The 19,555-nt window shown below is 47.2% G+C and overlaps 1 protein-coding gene and 1 long non-coding RNA gene across 2 annotated transcripts; one reads left to right on the forward strand and one right to left on the reverse strand.

Annotated features, from left to right (window-relative positions):
• The first annotated feature begins 105 nt into the window (after positions 1-105).
• On the forward strand, positions 106-15,680 carry LOC142080368 (uncharacterized). Its single transcript, XR_012672976.1, has 4 exons — positions 106-704; positions 1,439-1,530; positions 14,167-14,239; positions 15,600-15,680. It is a non-coding gene; the product is annotated as an uncharacterized LOC142080368 (long non-coding RNA).
• On the reverse strand, positions 8,062-17,633 carry PPIL6 (peptidylprolyl isomerase like 6). Its single transcript, XM_075148070.1, has 8 exons — positions 17,438-17,633; positions 16,063-16,158; positions 15,471-15,659; positions 14,477-14,539; positions 14,184-14,331; positions 12,765-12,821; positions 9,748-9,883; positions 8,062-8,283 (listed from the first exon to the last, which is right to left on the reverse strand). The coding sequence occupies exons 1-8, from the start codon at positions 17,522-17,524 to the stop codon at positions 8,172-8,174; spliced, it is 888 nt and encodes a 295-aa protein (XP_075004171.1). The 5' UTR covers positions 17,525-17,633; the 3' UTR covers positions 8,062-8,171.
• Positions 17,634-19,555: the final 1,922 nt, after the last annotated feature.

Below are 19,555 nucleotides of genomic sequence, written 5' to 3' on the forward strand. Positions count from 1 at the left end.
CGCTCATTGGCTCGGGGCGCGGCGGAGGGTGGGGACGGGGCGCGGCGGGCCGCCCCTCCCCCCCACAGGCGCCGTGCGTGAGGGGAGGAGCGGGGGAGGGGCGGCTGGCGGCCATTGAGGCTCTGTCGCTGCTCTGGGAGTGTGCATGGGCCAGTGGCCGCTCGGGGGGGTGGCACCGGGCGGCGGGCAACGAGACGCCCCCACCGGCAGACACTAGGCGCTCGGGGAGGGCCGGCCGCGGCACGGCGCTGCTCCCTCCCCTGCAGGACGGCCGCTGGCCATGGCGGCGTACGCCCTCCGGCCGCTCCAGAGGGGACCGGGGCCGGTCTGGCGGTGCGGGAGGAGGCGAGAGAGCTCGCGGCAAAGGGGTTCGCGATCCTCCGTGTTGCCCAGCCGTGGCCTCCCCTGGTTTGGGGGGTGCCGGGTGCCAGCTGCTCGCCGCTCCGTAGCCCGACCCTGGCTCATGGGTCTGCGGCCTGTCATCTGAGCTGCTGCGACTTTCCCTGAAGTTGCTGAGGCAGAACTGCTCCTGCCTTGTTCGTTTGAGCTGCTGCGGCTTTCCCTGAAGTTGCTGAGGCAGAACTGCTCCCGTCTTGTTGCCGTGCTCTCGTGGCACCTCTGGCACCAGCTCTTGTGCGCCTGCCAACTCCAGTACAGTTTCTTGCGGTGGATTTCTCTCACAGAGCGATTTTCACTGGTGTGAGGTTCACCTCTTCTTTCCCCACCCCTTTTCTACCCTGAAAAAACTTAGTGAATAGTACATAATAGTAGTTTAAATAAATATTACTCGATAATAATCACACGTGAAGCTCAACAGCATGCAACAGTTGCACGTTGTCCAGCTGTGCTCCAGTCAGTGCTAGTGCCGTCGCAGCTGGGAACAACACACTGGGAGTTCATGTTGAAATGTCTGTAGTACTAGAGAGGAAGCATGGTAAAAATTGTAGCCTTCATTTTCACTCTTGGCATCTCCGGCTGCGCTGCGGAGAGCGCCTGGGGAAGGATGTTTGGGGATCCCATCAGAGGACAATCCCACCTCTGCCTGTTTATTTCCCTGTCTCTCTTTCTGTCCTTTGTTTTTCACTAAGGCAAATTGAGTCAATGTATACCATCAACAGTGGACTCTGCAAATAAAAATTTGTTTGTGTAAATTTGCCTCTACATTTTGTGCAATGCCAATACGGGCAAATGTTGGGAAACCAAGACAAACATTCACTCCTTGTAATCAAGGAGAGACAAGCTAGAGCTATAAAGCAAATTTTAGTATGGTCCTGATTTGAGAAAGGCACCATCAGAATGAAAGGACAGATGAAAGAGAAGAGTTATAATCAGGAAAATTCTCCCGTTTCTCCTAAGTGTGAGCTGGACTTGGGCAGTAAAGAGGAAACTACCAAATAAATCTCTAGCTTAATCTTCCATTTTACTTTCTTTCCTGAAGGTGTTTTATGTGCCAAGAGCCAAGAAACCACTACAACATCAGAAACTTTAAGGCAAGCTACCTATCATGATTACTGTGGGAGCTCCGGAAAGGTTTGTAGGACTGTCGGTAATACATAATTTGGGTATAGAGCTTTCTGACAAGCTTCCATACTGTCATATATTGTGGTGCTTCTGCTCGTGGGCAGGATGGCTAATGCTTTGCCTTCCTGCAAAGGAGTCTTAGAGTGAAAACATAAAAAAAGGGCTGAAAAGAAAACAGCAGAGAATCAATTTTGCGATATGAACAGGAACCTCATAGCAGCTGCAGTGAGATGACCAAACGTGTTTTGTTGGATGTAAATGTCAGTGACATCTGAATTTAGTTCTGAAAAGCGGTAAGGTGACAGAAGTCACACACTCAGTTTAGTTATCTTTCATTCTGCGTGTACTTTTTACTGGAGTGTTAGTGTACAATAGGTCAGTTATTCCTGCGGTATGATTCAAGTTGCTGGCTTTTTAATGAGAAATAATTTTCACATTCATTATTAAAATACTGTGTTTCTGTTCTAACTTTGAATAAGCAGCATGAAACTGCAGTGAGCGTTGTGTATGGGAGTTTCCTATGGCTTCTACTCATCCCTCCTGGCCATGCCTGCAGAGATTTTTATGTCCTTCTGGGACAAGGGTCTCCTACTGGGATCAGGGCTTGATTCACAGGATCTCTTGTGATTTCACGAGACATGTGGCATTATTTGAACTCAGATTTTCCTTTTTGCAGTTCTTGTCGTTTATGATATTAAGTATATCTTCAGCAGTTACTATAGTGTTTTATGAGGGATACAGTGGCAGTTCAACTGATGTGCTGGATACATGAAGTGTCATGGTTGCTGCAGTCTGCATTTCCTGAGGAATACATACTAAAAATCTCTCCTTTTGAGAAGGAAAGTGAATAGGACATACATTAAATGCGATTGATAAAAGGCAATACTCTAATCAGTGTGTATATATATGGAAAAACTGGGAGAAAATGAAGTAGATAATAAAACAGAACTAAGATTACCAGCAGGGCAAGAATTTCAGCTACAGCTCGTCTCCACAAGCAAGTGAAAACATGTCTATCATGTAATCCTGGGGACTGGTGGGAATCCAAGTGAATGATAAATGTGGTTTGTCTGTTTTTTCTTAAACTCAGCATCTTGGGACTTTGTTGTAGCATACAGTCAGCAGGATCATGGCAGTCTGAGTTGTTGTTGTTGGATTTAAAATATCACATTCATCACTGTGTTCATTTTTCATTGCGCTGTTATATACTTAGTGGTTAGTAAGGCATTTACCTCTGTTTTGAATCTATAAGGAATTCCAAGCACTGCATTACTGGAAATTTATGTAAAGTCCTTGGCAAAAATGGGTAAAAGCCAAGGGTCTGCAGATGTCCATTTTAGGGAAGCACGTTTTAAATGTAATAAATGCCCAGGAATTGCAGCAGATCAATTGGTGCTGGGCAAGATGTGATAAAGGGCCTTTTGAAGAGGTTCCAGAGGAGCATACTGCAGTTTGGGATGGTGGCAATGAATCAAAAAAAAAAATTTAGTAGATAAACTGAAGAGAACATATATTTGGTTCAATTTGTAAACATTTGTGCTCATTTCCAAATTGTCATTTCACCTGCGTGGAAAGAGAAGTGATGTGAAGTGTAAATACACGGTCGGTGTTTTAACAAGGGAAATACACCATCCAAAGAGGTTTCAGGGTATTTCATACCATTACGTAATTATGCCTTATTGGATTCTGGTGCCATTCACCACCTTTGTAATCGTTCAGAAATAATGCATGGATTGCTGTGCTCAGAGCTTCATAACCTTAGTTAATCCTTGCATTGTGAGACGGGTATGATAGTAAATCCAGCTGTAGAGGTGTGTCTGATCAGGGCTGGATACAGCCCCAAGGCACGTACGGGGTTGCGCATGCTGTGGTGTATGACGTCTAAGTGTGCATTTAAGATGCCCGTGTGTCTGTCCCCAGCAGAAATTCTGGGTGAGGGCACTGGCACCTGCCTGAGGCAAGCAAGGTGGAGCTGTGTCTGGTGCCCCCTCACACATGCTGTGGTACAGGCACTTGCTTAGCCCCACCAGGTGGGGTGGAAAGGCTGCTTTTAACTTAAGGAACAGATAAAAAAAAAATATATATGCAGAATGGTAGTGAGGATGTAATAACACTAAAAGATTTTTCTTAGCTCTTTTAGAGATAGTGGTACAGGCCAATGCATTTAGCCTAAGGCAAGCCAAAGAGAGATGTCACAAGAAGAAGAGTGGAAGGCAACGGGGAGGGGCGAGATGGGGTGGAAGGAATAAACATTTCACCTGCTCAGCTGGGACCAACGAGAGAACGAGGTCGGGCTGGTTTAAGTAACCAAAGAAAAATAAGTCTAAGGTTTAGACGGAGTCTCCCTGCAACAGGGTGATAACTTAAGTACATCCATTTATCGTATTTGCAACATGCATTTTTCTGTTGGTGATGATGTAATACAGCGATGGGCTCTGGCCTGTGTCAGGGCAGGAACATGCCGCCTGCTCCCAGGAGTTTAGCTCTGTGCTCAAGGCTGGCTGGCTGATAAAAGGTGCCTTGGCCAGCCTGGGAGCCTTTAAAGAGAAGGAACCTCAATGGGGTCTCCCCCATTTTTTCTCGGGAGATGCTTTTAGGCTGAGGAACTTGCATCTGGCCCCCGCCTGAGCTGCCACCCCAGGGGTGTCACAGCCCTGCCTGTTCCTGGCCTTGGGGACGACTGACCCAGCCTCTGGCTCTTGCTGTGTCCTGACAGCCTGGACCAGTGCTTCTCCTCTCACAGCATCTGAGGCACGGGCACGATTGAGCTCTGTTGAGCTGGCCACCCGTTAGTGCTTAACATCCTAAACCTTATCAGAATTGGATATTCAGTATTGGGACGGAAGTTGACGGCTCATATTTACAATTTTAAATTGTATTCAGATGTTTAAAGATAAAAGTCAGAAAAGTAATTTTAGTTCTGCAAGTTACAGAGGACAATGCTAAAAGACCAATTAATTGATTTTTTTATTTGCTGTTGGCTTGGTCGCCCACGGATATCAAGATTCTTTCTATTAAGTTTGTAAAATCATTCCACTTACCCATTTTCTTCATGCAGTAGCTGTATTGCATCATCGTGATCCATTTTATATGCTGCGTAGCTGATATTTTCAGTAAAGTTCTTCCAAACCCAGTTCTTTGGAGTACTGGTTTTCTCCCTGGAATTGGTGGCAGGAACTCTTTCATCTCTGACTTACAGCTGGGGGTCAACAGTATTTTAATAAGTGTATCCGAGGCAGTAAATATATGACGGACAATGGGAGAGTGCTATAGCCATGGTGGTCTAAAAAGGTAAGTGAGGTTGGTCTGCAGGAAGATGAAATATGTTGTCTAAAGCCCACCTGATACAATTAAAATAAACATATACTTCAGAGATCCCAGGGCTTCGTCAGATCAGTGTGGAGTACCTACATAGCTGAGGGGCCACCTAATAATTTCTGTTGACCTTAGCAGCCCTCCTGGGTCAGATTCAGAAACCCTCTGACCTCAGACAAGGTAAACTACATTGCAGTTAATGACTTCATCTGATCAGTGCTTGAATTATAGTAAGGGGTAATGACTGAAGCCTACTGTCCATGGTTTATTAGCACACTGTCCTTGCGATTTTAACACATACGCCTGTACGAAGAAAATAACTTTGTATGTAGTCTGAGGGCTGCTTTCATCACTTTTCATTTAGAGCAGTTTCTAAGAGAGTGTTTTGCTGGAGTAAGAAGCTCAGCATAAAACTCTAATAAAGCAAAATTTGAAAGACACCAATTTTTCCTACAGCAGTGACACATTACATAAATAACCACTGTGTAATCCAGTAAGATAATAGTTTTCTCAGGACACAGGTTGCTGCCATCTGCCCTTTACAGAAGGGAGTTTTTATATATGGTTGCTGTGGAAGGGAACTTCTCCAAAACCAGCAGTTGGCAATGGAACCCTTCACTTCCCCGTCTGCAGACTGCCCCTGAATTTCCCGGCCTTTTGGAGAGCCCGTGGCTTGCCTCTGGGCTTGTGACTCCTCTGGATGCTTGCGCACGCCACTTCTCTCGTCTGGCTCTCTCAGAGGCAGCAATGCACTCCTAGTGACTTGATCAGGGATGTAGGTTACAAAAGAAAATATGGCACAAAACGTAATTTTGGATTGAAGCTAAGACGATTATTCCTTTCCTGTTTCATTGTTCATCGCCTGGGGCTGCTAAGCATATCCAACTTGCAGACACTGCGGAACCAGGGTTAAAAGGCACACTCTTTCTTTTAGGTGACCTCCTTAATACTGGATGAAAGATTTTACCACGTTTTTTCTGGCAGCGTGTCCTGTCGTGACCAATGCAAATACAGTAATTGTGGCTTGCCTGAAGGATCATTATGCCTGAAATTCAAAATATTTCCTGGTTGTACTCTCCTTTTCTCATTATAACATTTTCCATATGGCGTAACTTCAACCCGTTGTCTCCTGCCCCGTCACTCTGCGCGGCTCTCCTAGATCCCGAGTGTACAACACCCTGTATGTCGTACATCCAGCTGTCATACTTGTTACCAGGTCGTGGTAACTTTTGGCACAGGATCAGCTTTCTAATACTCGACAGGATCAGGCATTTGTCTGCCCTGAGGGATCCTGAACAGTGCCCGTTGCCAGAGCATGAGTTTCTGTGCTCTAACTGCTGCTCAGATCAGGTCATTTGGATTCGAAGCACACACTGTGCTCTGGCTCGGTCCCTCGTGGGGACACGGGGGACACTGGGGTGCAGCCATGCTACAGAGCAGACCTGCTGAGGGCAGCCAAGCCAACAGCAAATAAAAAATCAATTAATTGGTCGTTTAGCATTGTCCTCTGTAACCTGCAGAACTAAAATTAGTTTTCTGACTTTTATCTTTAAACATTTGAATACAATTTAAAATCCTTGCAAGAAATATGAGCTGCTAACCTCCGTCCCAGTACTGAGTTTTGAAGCCATATCTTTTTATCCTTTCATAGCAATAGTCTCTATTGCTTATGAAAAGTAATTTGTCAGGAAATGTGTTATTTTGTGAAGAAAATACAACACCTTATTTTCATCTTTGGCACAGAACTATGAAATGAAACTAATTATTTTCTAGGCAGTTTAATTGATTTGAATTGTTCCTACAGAAGACTTAGTTCCTATATAGTAGTCGCAAGCGTCTGCGTGGGATTTATTTGCTGGGTAGGGTTAAACCACGACACTCTGTATAGATTGCTGAATGCTTTAGAAAATAAAAGGAGAAAATGTGTTAAATGCTCCGTAGCTAGCTACAGACATATACAGATATTTTAGATTAAAGAATCTTTTTGGTTTGTACCATAAGTAAAGAAAAACCGAAATCCCCTTGTCAAAATTAAGACAATCTCTGTGCTCACTCAGAGCATGTGGAGATCACTCTGGGTTTGTGCCCTCTTCAGGCATTCAGTTAAATGTTTGCTGATTTGTTAAATTAATTCCCATTTAGCAAATAAACTTAAGCACGTTACTTCTCATGAAATCTGTGGGCTTAAGCATGGACAAAATTAGGTCTCTCCCAATACTTCTCTAACGCAGCCTTTCCCATCTTACAGTGCTGCTGTTTTGTGGGGTTTAGTGGCTCATACGGTGAGCCCAGGAGCAAAGGTCGCTCTTCACAGTGCTCACTGTGAGAGAGCAGTACACTGGCCGTGTCCTTGTAGGCCTGGCACAGCAAGGCTGGTTTAGCCTTGTATCTGCACCCGAGCCCGATGAATGCTCTTTCCTTTGAACTTCCAATGCACTTGGTTATGGCCTCTCTTTCCAGGCTGCATTTTGATTTTTCACGCATTTTCTCTTCTTTTAATGCTTACCTGCCACCCTCTGCTGAAGCCACCCATGCCCAAGCTCTGCATGGTACATCAGAGAGATCTTGCACGTAAGAAATCCCTGACAGTAGCAACCATTATGTATTATATATTTGCATCCACACGTAACCTTAAAAATTCCTGTTTTTTTCTGTTTCAGTGGCAATAGTCACATTTTTGTTATTTGAGACCATCTGCCAAATAAAATTACTTAAAGCTTACACCTGCTCTACCATTTCCTGGTTTTAGCCTGATGCAGCCCAACCTGATTTCAAGGGTGTTACTCTTAGTTTATAGTAGTCAGTGCAGGATCAAATGTATGGCATTCAGAGAGGCCGCAGTTCTGCAAACATTTTTTTTTGTCCTCCTTTCCACTGAGATGTCTGAGTTATCGTATGCAGACTACATCTGGTATCTGAGCTATATGGGGCAAACCTGGCAGGGCAATTATGCTGTGGAGGTTGTGGTAGAAGCGGAATTTAGCCAGGAACAGCTAGCTTTATCCCTATACGTGTGTGTCTATCTGTCTACCCATGCTTTAGCCATATGTGCATTTTATCGTATCTGCTTGTCACTATATAATCATATTACCAGCATTTCCCATAAACTGTAGACTGGCACTGGGATATCTTCACAAGTCTTTTTCTATACTTCTGTAAAAGTGCTTTTTAACAGCTTATGAACATTTTTTTTAAGCCAAAAGAATGTTTGCAAGTCATTCGCATGTGTAAGAAGTGCTTTTATTTTTGCCTTAAGTGAAAGACATCAAGGTCTGTAAAAAGCTGAGCAGAAAGTAGTGCTCTACCTTACAGCAGGCAGGAAAAACAGCTGGCGATCACGGTTCAAAAGTCCCACAGTTAATAATCTTGCAGTCTACCGTAGGCCTTTCGTTATACGTAGGTACGGCTTCCAGTCTCTGCAGGACCTCCGTGCCCTCGATCAGTTGCCTACAGGAGGGAGAAAGTGCACATAGGGTCCGTCTCCATCTGGAGCCAGCTCTGCAGCCTCCGGCTTGTGCGGGGCCGTAAGAAACCCAGGCACCGGTTTCCTACTTACAGGCTGCACCCGCTCCGCTCTTTAAAGAGTTGTTCTTTGCAATGGAGTGACAAACGCCATCAGTTCTTGATTAAGTAGCCACTAGTTAGCACTTTAGGAGAGATGAAAATGCTATGGCTTTATGCAGCTACACTTACTTAAAGAAATAAGTGTTTTGCCATGTGCCCTGGCTACAAATGGCCATTACTTTTGACGAGAAAGAAGTCAAGAGACATGCTGTCAGAAGTGTCAGTTATTAGAAGCGACTCCCTGAGAAATCTTTCGTTTCCTTCCTTTGCAAGGCCAATCTGAATCCTGAAAACAGTCCAACATTTTGCAATCTTTACGATTTTCAGCCTGTCCCGCTCCCACGCTGCAGGAGCACAAGTGGTGCCTCCTGCAGGCACCGGCAGGCAATGGATGCCAGCAGTGCTCTGGAAAGCTTCGTACCATACCCCATCCCATCCCATCCGCCACAGTGGTGCCAAGCGGGGAGGACATTGCAGGCAGCCCTTGCCCAAGCAGAGCCGTCAGAAGGACCGAGCCAGCACAGGGCTGGAAAGTGCCTGACTGTCCTCCTTGTATGCTGTGGCTGCTTTTTGCTCCCTTGGGATTAAACTCCCACTCAGCTTGGTGATAAGATCATGGATCCCACACCTTTCAGATTACACAGAGCCAGTGGCAAGGCTGAAACTCGAGGTGAGCGCCGCTGGTTATAAATATATCCAGCCAGCAATCGCTTTTGGTTTGTTCTCTGTAGGTTAGACAGCTGTGCTTTTCGCTTCCTTTAAAAATACTGTCTTTCTCCGTGATGTGATTACATGGAAACTGCACTGTGAATTTCTCACTCTGTGGTAATACATACATATTTTATTCTCTTACATCAAGCAAACTGCTCAGAGCAATAATCTTCCTTATTACATGCCTGAAAATCTAAAAATCTCAACAGGGCCAGCCCTATACACTGACCTACTGAGAACAAACTCCCAGCGTGCATTCGCTAAAATAATTTCTTTCAGCTCGTGAGGGCAGAGCAGAGCCCGGAGGCTTTGCTCAACATCCCCCTGCCCATCGGGGCCCACCTCCGGCTGACACTGAGCTACGCAGCCGTCAGTTTGTAGCCTTCGTCCTGGAGAGGCCCTGGCAGCTTTGTTGGAGAGTTTTCCAGCTTGAGCAAGCCAGGCCAGGGCAGAGAAAGGGAGGGATGGGTGTCATTAGGTACTTCAAATCTGACTTATCCATTCCCCCCGGCCAGAGGCATCCACGCTGGGGCGGCCATAGGGATTTCATGGACGCTTCCTCCCAGGCAGCAGTGTCCTGGGGGGCCAGGGCCACCTCCCATGCAGTGCAGCGGTGGCAAGCTTTTGTGTACCTACCCGAAAGCCACGTATTTTTTGTCCAGGTAGGGAGCTGGCTGGAGGGTGATGTAGAACTGCGAGCCGTTGCTGTGGCGGCCCTTGTTGGCCATCCCGAGGACCCCTCTTCCCTTGTGACGGACGGAGAAGCTTTCATCTAGGGAAAGAGTTCGGGGATGAAAGGCTGCAGTTGTGTTGCTCCCTTTGCTGCTATTCACCGTACAGCTCCCTTTTGCCAGCTCCCACAAGCTCCCCTTTCCTTCTTCCCGCTCTCCCTTTCCCTTCTCCTTTTCCCCTAAAGATCTTTCGCCAGAGGAGCTCAGGGCACTTAGGACGGCATTTGCCCGCGGCTACTTGGGATTATTCCCACTGTACGGATGAGGAAGGCGGGAGGCAGAGCGGATGCTCCAAGCACAGCCTCTGCTCTGCCTCCCCTCGTGCCGCTGCCTGCCGTGAAAAGGACGGGATCCCCCGTGAGCGCAGACAGGGCCGTCAGGGCAGGACATGCCTCCGGCTGCTCCAGGCGCTCGGCGGCTTGCGCGGGAGGGCGAGCAGGAGACTTCTTTAGCCAAATAAAATGACAAAGCTGAATAAATGGAGAGCAGGTATTTAGTAAAGGAGGCCGGGGAGCTCCCAGAGCAGAAGCTTTGTTCCAGGGTGAGGAGAGGAGGCAGGCGACGAGAGATGCAAGGCAAGAGCAAGGAGGTGAAAAGGATCCTCTGTGCTGGCCCCCTTCATCTCTCATCTCCTACCTGATCACACTGAGCCTTCAAGAGCCCCATGGAGCTCTCAACAAGCTTGAAGGAAACTGTAGAAATGTTTAGATTTCATTGTTCTCGGATTTTTTTTTTAATACTTTTTACCCCGTTTGAGTGCTGTTCTCAGAAAGTGATTCATAAAAATGGTAATTAAATTTTAACTGAACAGTTACTCCCTGACCACTTCCTTGCGGTTTGCAAAGTGACTTCAGCAGACTAATTTTGGAGTAGGATGCTTTGTCCTGTGACACGACGCTCCAGTCCGAGTGATTCTCTGTAATTACCTCAGTCCTTTTAGCTCATTACAGTAAAATGCGGTTGCATCCCATTAATTTCAGCAGGCGTTGCAGTGCCCGGATGTGTGCCAAGTGCGGCGTCTCCCAGAACATTACCGGCTGACAGAGGCATCTCTCACCCTTTTCAGATACCGAAGATATTTGTCCCCTGCCCTCAGTGTAAAATAGTTTCGCGGGAAGTACTGGGAAAGCAATCTAAGCCTTAAAATGGAAAGGCATACCCAAGTGAACACCTTTCTCAAGGATGAAAGGCAACTTTTAATTAAAAAGGGGGAGGGGAAGAATTAGCAATCCTCTCCTTTAGTGCATCAACACGTGGAGTATGTGCAATATGGGTAATAAAACTCTTCCAGGGACACTTTTAAGGTTGATAGATTCCAAATTAAATCCACCTCAAAATTACTTAAGCAATTTTTGACTTATTGTCACCTTCCCACATGACATGGCAGCTTCTTTCCTGGGTAGCACAGGGAAAGCACAAGCTTTGCCCAGACGAAGAGGATGGGTCTGGGAGCAAAAAGCTGTGCGCTGGGCTGGGGCTTTGTGCCGCAGCCTGGGCAGTGCGCATGGGGCCATGGCTCTTCTGCGTGCAGAGGTGCCTACGCGTGCTCAAACTCCTTTTCCTCCGCGGACGATTTCTACCCGAACAGAAAGTGCGAAGGGTGCGAGATGTGCACTAGCACAAATCTATTGGGTAGCATTGCTGGAAAAGAGGATTCACAAACTTTTAAATTCTTGGTGACATCCGTCTTGCAAACAATTTAACAGCCAGTGCTAGTTTTTTCCGATACCAGCTTATATTCTTTCTGAGATGTGCGTGTCCCGAGAGTCTAGGCTTGCTGCTATTTCAGGAGCTCCAACATCAAAAAAGTGACTTTTGCTCCTTCCTGCCGACTCTAGGCAGCCTGTAGCATTTACTGCCTTAAATCCCACATGCCGGGCTTCCGCTTCCAGCAGCTTTCCTGCCCACCAGCGCTGCGACTCGGCCGGGCAGAGTGGGCTAGCGACCGGCCTCCAGCCGGGTTTTGCTCCATCTGTCCCGGGGCCTCGAGGTGAGAGAGGCTTCTCCTTGCGAGTAGGCTCTTCAGCGTCTCGGGAAAGAAAGTTTTCAGCTACACTTGGCATTTCTGATCTCTGTGTTGGCTGCTGCCCAGCCTGCTCAAATGTCACATCGTTTGCGCCATTGGCAGTGGGAAAGCTTTTATATAAGCGAACGTAAATCAATTTCAAAAGTGCTTTAACTGTCGTAAAACATCTTTATGGGTAGCATTTAATCTAAACAGAAGATCCCAAATGTCTATGTCAATTATATGGGTTGCTTTTCTTAAATATTGCAAGTTATAATGTTCTCTTTTCTTTACATTTTATTATTTTATACCAGTATGGGGGAACATTTTTTGTTAAACTTAGCTCGTGTTTGTCATTTCTCGACTTTCACGGTTTTATGTGAGATTGAGAAATAACTCCCCTTACATCAGCAGAGTCACGTAGCCGCTGGCAGCGATGCCTGCAGTGTCCCCAAGCCTGAAAAGCTGCCTGAGGTCCAGGAAATCTAGAGTTAAAGCTGACTTACTTCCGTTACTTTAAATGCATTTAAACAAGTGGTATCGGGTGCCTGGAGATCTGTAGCTAATCCACTTCTACATTTCTAAGGTCCTGTCCACAAGGTAAGTATTCACAGTTTGAACTAGGAGAGTGGGAGACCATCAGCCCTCATTTAGGCAGGGAGAAGGGGCTGGTGGAGCCGAGCGTCGGTCAGGGGATATCAGAGGAGGGGGCCAAGGTTACAGAGCAAAAAGTGACCTCGCTAAAGCAGTCCGCTCGTGCTAATGCAAGCAGATGCAATTCTGACTGAAGAGCAAACCCTTTTGCTTTAGGGAGATGAAAGGAAATTCCCAGGTTATTCTGTGAATAAGATCAGGTAAACAACTTGATTTTTGTGGAAATTGGCCATTTGCGCAGTAAGATAGCTGAGGAACCATACCTTCAAAGGTGGGACCATAAATTGACTCTCCTCCGTCTCCTTTTCCAGTTATGATGTCTGCAGGGTAGATAAAAGTAACCATCAGAAGCCAGGTTTATCACAGCCGTTATTGGGGTTTATCAGTGAGGTCAGAGGCGTGGGTTGCACATCAGCCTGGGGGAACAACTGCATCCATCTTTCTGTTTTACTACTGAAATTTTATCAGACCTTTGGGAAGAGCTCTGCTTCCCCCCCAAGAGATGGCCTCTCTATGGAGAACTATTTCATGCGGCCCATTTCATCACTGCCCCTCTGAGAAGGTCCAGCATCTGCTGCTGGGAAGCTGTGCGGTGGCAGTGGCCAGCCGAGGAAGGGGTGCCCTGGAGAAGGACGCCTCTCGGATGTGCTTTTGTTGGACTGTTCAGCCCTGAAGCAGTTCATACATGTCGGGCTGCTTAGGAGAAGAAAGGATGAAAACGCAGCTGTGATGTTATGGTGGGTTAAGACCACTAACTTGTCTCAGAAAAGAGATTGGATACGAGAGAAATTCCTATTGAGCCAGATTTCTGATGAATAAGGCACTGAAGAAACCTGATGCATCTATTTTCTAAAATTTTTTTTGAAGAAGTCTGGTTTTGTTACTTTATTTAGACATTGTCTGATACCAGTCAGGTTGTGGTTAGTCCTCTACAGTAGCAAGCTTGTAATTTTAGGTTGCTTTTATGGACTACATAGATGTCTGCATAGTTATTCATGAAAAGTAGGAGGAGTATCTTCGAAGTATAAACTTGAAATGGATTTAAGCGCTCACATTTGGAGCAAGGCAAACACAGGTAAGAAATACAGGTAGGTAAGATGTATGATAGACCAAAAGGGGGTAACAAAGGAAAATGCCTTCTGATACACCTATCTTGACTTCCCTGGGGATGTCAGTCGGGCAAGCTGCGTGACCCATCGTTCATGGTGCCTTTCTCCTTCTGCCACACTCCAAGCATAGCACTGGTGGTCAGACAACTCACCGGCTCGTTTGCAAGGGCTCTGACGCTTGGCTAAATGCCTCCGTAAGTTAATCTCTCTATAAAACAAGTAATATGTTTTCCTATGGGTATTCTTAGTGTTTTCATGTTTCCAGTTAGTTTCCTAATTACTTACCAAAGAACTTCATGGAAAAGGGTTTTAATGTTTTCAATTAGTTTCCTAAATTCTTTTGAAAGGGTCTTGGATAATCAAAAGAATAAATTATCCAAACTTTTCCTACGTTTAGAAAGTGAGATGACTAAAAGAGAAAATGTTTTCTGGTTTTTATATATATATTAATTAAGAGATTAGCTTTGTCCTGGAGTTCAGTTATGTCTCTGTGGGTGAAGACTGTAATTCATGCAGATCATCCCCCCTCTTTGTGCTGTATCTTGGTTTTTCTCAGGACACCTGGAAACGCACCTCCTCCTTGGATCCACCCGCTTTTCACGAGGCGATGAAAAAGGGAGTTTTTGTAGGTGAGTTCTCGGCCGTCGCGGGGAGACGTCGCTCCTCCGGCGCACAGGGCACGGAAATTCTCACAGGTCCTGGGACACGCGTCCGAAAAGAGCTGCAAAGGCGAGAAGAAGAAAACACATGTGAAATTCCTAGCTGACGTCCACTAGCCAGATTTCTGTCCCCCCTCCTTTGGCCGGTGAAACCATCGCTCTGGGTGGACTTGTTCCTCGCTTTTGCTTTTCTCCTCTGTAACGTACCTCAAAGAGCAGCCTCCCGACGGGCTGTTCCTCGATGGCTATCTCCAGGTACACAAACACGTGCTGTTTAAAGCAGAAAAACAAATGCAGTGAGGGAAAGGCCAGCTCTCCGTGCTGCACTCGCTTCCTAATGCAGGCCAGGGTCCACCTGCCCTGCACGAATGGTCTCAGAAAATGTCCGCGGGATTCTCAATGCACAACAGCATTCGTAATATTTTATTTAAATGCACAAAAAAGTAGAGGATGTTTCACTTCATCCTGGGCAGAAATAATCCTAACGGTGTGTTAAAGTGAACTGCTGGGCAGGGCCTGTTTCTTCCTCTTGCATTTATTTACATGCCTGTTGCAGCCCGTACTATACAGGCAGGAATAAATGAATCCTCAGGAATACCAGCCACCCCACTGAAATGGACGTTTCTTGCTCTTCCCAGCCAGCCTCAAATCTGCACGCCATCGATGCTGTATCTTCTACGTTACTCGTTTTAGTACGACATTTGATTTTTCTCTGCTCTCAATACCGTGTCAGCGCCAGCTGCATCACACCTCATGACACTATGGCATTTCAGGGGGTCTTGGCTGGGAAAGGAGAGGTTTGGCAGTTGGGCTTTTGGTACCCAAGAATAAGGGTATCCAAGAATTTTGGTACCCAAGGGCTGCGTGGTTTGGGATTTTGGAGCAGCACAGGCGCAGCTTGGTCAGCAATGTGCTTTTGTTGGACTGTTGAGCCCTGAAGCAGTTCATACATGTCGGGCATCCGGGCTAGTGTTTGCCCCTTCCTGGCTGCCAAGAGGCGCAGGGGCTCTGCCGTCCTCATCCTCGGCAGGGGATGCTCCCTGCCGGCCCCTCTATCCCCAGCTCTGGCCCTGCCATCACAGGGCAGAAATCAAGAAACTGCCACCGCTGTGCTCGCTCTCCTTCCTCCTCGTGGTGTCTGCCCTTTCAGCAGACAGCCACTGGCAGACTTGTACTCTTCTCATAAAACAGTGCTACTTGCCTGGCTGTTTTTCAGATATTTGGTGTAGAAATCCTCAGCAATCGCTTGGTAAAGTGCCTCGGGCTTAAAGTCGCGATAGTCCCACTCACGGTAAGACCACTTGAGCAGCTCCTTCTCGTCCCCCAGCAGCTGGCCACCAAGGAAGCACATCACCGAGGAGGCATACGCCCACACCTCACCTCTCAGTTCCTGCATTTCGGAGGGGCAACATGAAGCCTCCAGGGATTATTTACACCGTTAGTGAAGAAGCAATCAGCAATAACCCACCATGCCTGTGATATTTTTATGCCTTTGCTACTTTTCAAACCACAAATCCCACCGATGGGAAGGGATTGAGCAGCAGCTTTCGGTGTGGTGTGCTGATGCCGCATGCAGTTACGTGCCCTAAAGGTCTGGATCCCGCTGCTACGGGACATTATCGTGACAACAGGGGTGTCACTTTGGGGGCAGCTCAGACTGAACAGGAAAAGCTCCCGGAGAGCCCCATCCTGCCCTGAGGGTCTCTGAGGACATTAAATAAACCGAACTGCAAGATGCTGCAGCCCCGGGCAGAGGACTCGTGTCCGAAACAACCTGAGGAAATGAGAGTTACCTTCTTCTTCTCCTGTAAATATTCATGCCATGCAAATTCTACTAAAGGCTGTATTACAGGATCTGCAAACTTGCTTGGAAACTTCAGCTTCAGAGCCTGGATTTTCAAGGTAAGGAAAAAAAATTGCTTACAAGCAATTTAATCCCACCCCTGCCCCATCCTATCACAGCTTGTATTTCCCTTGTGAACTACAACCTAAGTCACGTTCTAATCCAGTTATTACCCTGCACCCCTCACGCCTCTGATGTAATTCCTGACACCTGCAGAAGTACACGCAAATCATTCTAAATCCCTGTTTGCAGCTGTAATGGGTGTCTTGTTTTTCTATGACGGGCTGCTTCACAAATATTATTGAATTATACTGGTACTCCCCCCTGCTCCCACGAAATGAATGTAAGCAGTGAGATATTCAAAGATGTCTCTGAGCATCATCACTGCATTTTTGCAGTCCTCTACTGTCCCAGGAGATTGGGCCCAGGGCCTTGGGACAAGCAAGTGGCTCAGTGAAAGCTGCAAGGTGAACGTTTCCAGTCCCTGTTGCTTGTACCATTGCCTCAGGAGCACACCGCTATTTAGATATGGGACATTCCTGTCCATGGATTTAGCCTCATCTCCATGTGGGCTGGACAAAAGTGCCACAAGCTGGGGCTTAAAGCCAGCCCAGCTGGCCTTAAAAAGAACAAAGTGAAGAAGTGACTTTCTATTCAGCTCCCAGCTGCTGTTGCTATTGTTGGGACAGTGGCTGGAAAAAAATAAAGGAAAAAAGCCAAGAGGCACACCCCCGCTGCAGCTATCATCTTGGCTTGTCCTCAGGGCTGCTGATTGATGGCAGAGCTTTGTCACCTGCAAATAATGCTGGGGAACAAGCCTGGCAGATAAACACTTACGGGCAGGGAGGGCATAAAGGTCAGCTTTGTGCACCCCACGGTGGGCTGCGTGCTGTGCATCCGCCGCACGCCTGAGCTTCTTATATAAAGTCTGCGAAACCCCGTGAGGTTTGCAGCTCTTTTCTTTGTCATCTGCACCAACAGGGCTGTGTTAAGGGACTTGTCATAAGCTGCCGAGCAAGTCAGGCAGAGCTGCAACGTGCGTGACATCTCATACAGCACTGCACAGCTGTAAAATTTCTTGGAGGTGTAGGAACAAGGAGGCTGCAACGGAGAGCCCCCGCCCCCAGCAGCGCCGAGCCAGGAGCCCATAAAGCCTCGGTGCCTGTGCCTGGCAGCGCCGAGGAAGAGCAGAAACCCAAAAATCTGAATATTTTCTTCCTAAAAGCCCCCGCCGAGTGCAGGCATACCTCTGCTTATTTACTTCCCAGCCCGCACTGCTCCCTGCGGCTCCCAGCCTGGCTCCGGGGTTGAAGCCCAGGGGTTACCTCTGCCACACACTTGGCCACGTGGAAAGCCGGGTCCCGGAGCAGCCCCACCACCGTCACTGCCACCGTCACCCGCCGCGGGCCCATGGCACCCTGGCCACCGCGAGTCCGAATCTGTCAACAGAGCGCGGCTCCATGGCAACGCCGGACACCAATACACCCCCGCCTGCATTTCTAAGCACCTCCCAAGCCTAACGTAAGCGGGTTTCAACCCTGTGGGAGGGTAGGAAATGCTCCGATTTCTGTTTTCCCCTGAAGGAAGGAAAACCAGGTTAGAGGGAACGGTGTGGCAGAGCGAGGACTGAAGCCAGCTCTTTCCAGAGCTCATGACGGATGCTGTCAGTACAGCATCATTATCTTGTCGCTAATGGTGGCTAATAGCAGATGCCCAGCAAAAAGTGGTAAGAATAAGCAAACACGACAGCGGTGCTTCCCCGTTACTCTCCCAGCCTCCAGTGAGCCTCTGCTCAAGGATTTCCCGGTATCTTTGTGTTTAATTTCCCTTGGTGGCTCTTTTTCATGTGAATTTCTTTGCTTTTCAGACAAATGTAAAAATCCAACACCCACAAAATCCCGTGGCAATGAGATTCACAGTTTAATTACACCCTGTGTAAAGTATGCATCTCCTTTTGACGCAGAAACTCCTACCCACAGCTGTATTCGCTGGGCACTGCTGAGACATCATTCCTGCCGGCACCCCGGGCAGAGCGGTACGGGGCACGGACGGAGCCGTTCCAGAGGGGTCGCGGCTCCCGCAGCAAAGCTTTGTGCCACCGCGGCAGCTTTGCTCCCTTTCGGCTAACGCAGCACGTGCAAAAGCGGTTTTGTGGGACAGCTGTAGGTTCAGCACGGGTTTCTGTCAGCACGGCTGGATCAGGTCACTTTTCATCCCTGAGCAAGGTGAATTTTAGGAGGCACTGATGTTAGAAGTGACAAAACTGAATGGTGTGTCACGTCAGAAATCTGCCTGATTTTTCATGACATCATGGAGCAACGCAACGATCATCACATCCCCAGGAAAAATACATCTTTAGCATGTCAAAATCTTATTGCAGATGAGACAGTTGTGTTTTTCCTGCAAAAAATATGTTCTGCAGAACAAACCTCTGTTAAATACAATAGAAGTGATATTAATTTCTTGTCTTAATAACAATGTGCACTCTTTTTTTTTTTTTAATTGTATATCCAAATGGCTTTATAAAGTGCTAAATTTGTACCTAACCATAGAGTTGGAACCAAAAAGCCTACAGCCTCTCAGCGAGATGTTTCTGAATTACCCATGCCTGTGAAAAATGCAGACTGAGAAAGAAGCCACAGCTTGCAGAAGGGCTCCGCCATGTAGCCCTGAAGTTTCTCTGGTCCGTGTGTGACTCAGTGATATTTTCTTATAGCGATTCATTAGAGCAACACTTTTGTAACTATTTTGTTGGGATTTGCAGCAATGTTGGATTTGAAGAGCTCCCTCCTTGCATTATCAAAGACTGCAAAGACGATCAGCTTCTGAAGGTTTAGCTACCACAGCTGCTCCCTCGCCTGAACGACCCATGCGCAAGATGTTACCATTTCATGTTATGATTTTGTCCTGCTGAAAAAAAAAAGAAAATGGAGGGAGATGAAACAGGGGGACATGGACAATGGGATGACTAGGGGGAGGGCCACCGCTGCTGTTTCGCGCCAGGTCCTTGGGCTGCCACAAGTCCTTTCTGACAGATACTGTGCAGCTGTAAGGTCGCCCAGCAGTTGAAGCAAATAACGCAGGAGACTTCAAAAAACGTCTTCCTACTGCCAGGGAACGAAGGACAGATTCAGCTCCAGAAAGAAGGAAGACCACCATAAACTTAGTCTTCCAGGTGGAAGACAGAAACTGACATCACTTTATCAAGAAATTTAAAACAAAGCCAAAGGGATAACCTGGTTTTGAAGATGGCAATATACTAATGGGGCTGTCCACAGCAACCTGAAGTTCTCCAGGTGACTGCTACGTGGCATGCTGCCTTCAAGGGCAAGGAGGATCCAGTGGTTTGAAGGGAAGAACCCATGAACACATCTGAGAATTGGTCCCCTTCAGGAATGCACAGACAGTGGACTGCAATTGCGGTTGTTAGAAAAACTTGCAGG

This window comes from Calonectris borealis, chromosome 3 (genome assembly GCF_964195595.1).
Source record: "Calonectris borealis chromosome 3, bCalBor7.hap1.2, whole genome shotgun sequence".
Taxonomy (NCBI): Eukaryota; Metazoa; Chordata; class Aves; order Procellariiformes; family Procellariidae; genus Calonectris; species Calonectris borealis.

Coding starts and splice junctions, on each gene's coding strand:
- PPIL6 (XM_075148070.1), bottom strand. CDS start 17,524: ATGGGCCCGCGGCGGGTGACGGTGGCAGTGACGGTGGTGGGGCTGCTC. Junction 14,540..15,470: donor AATATCTGAAAAACAGCCAG/GCAAGTAGCACT, acceptor TGCTTTAAACAG/CACGTGTTTGTGTACCTGGA. Junction 9,884..12,764: donor TTATGGTCCCACCTTTGAAG/GTATGGTTCCTC, acceptor CTCTTTCCCTAG/ATGAAAGCTTCTCCGTCCGT.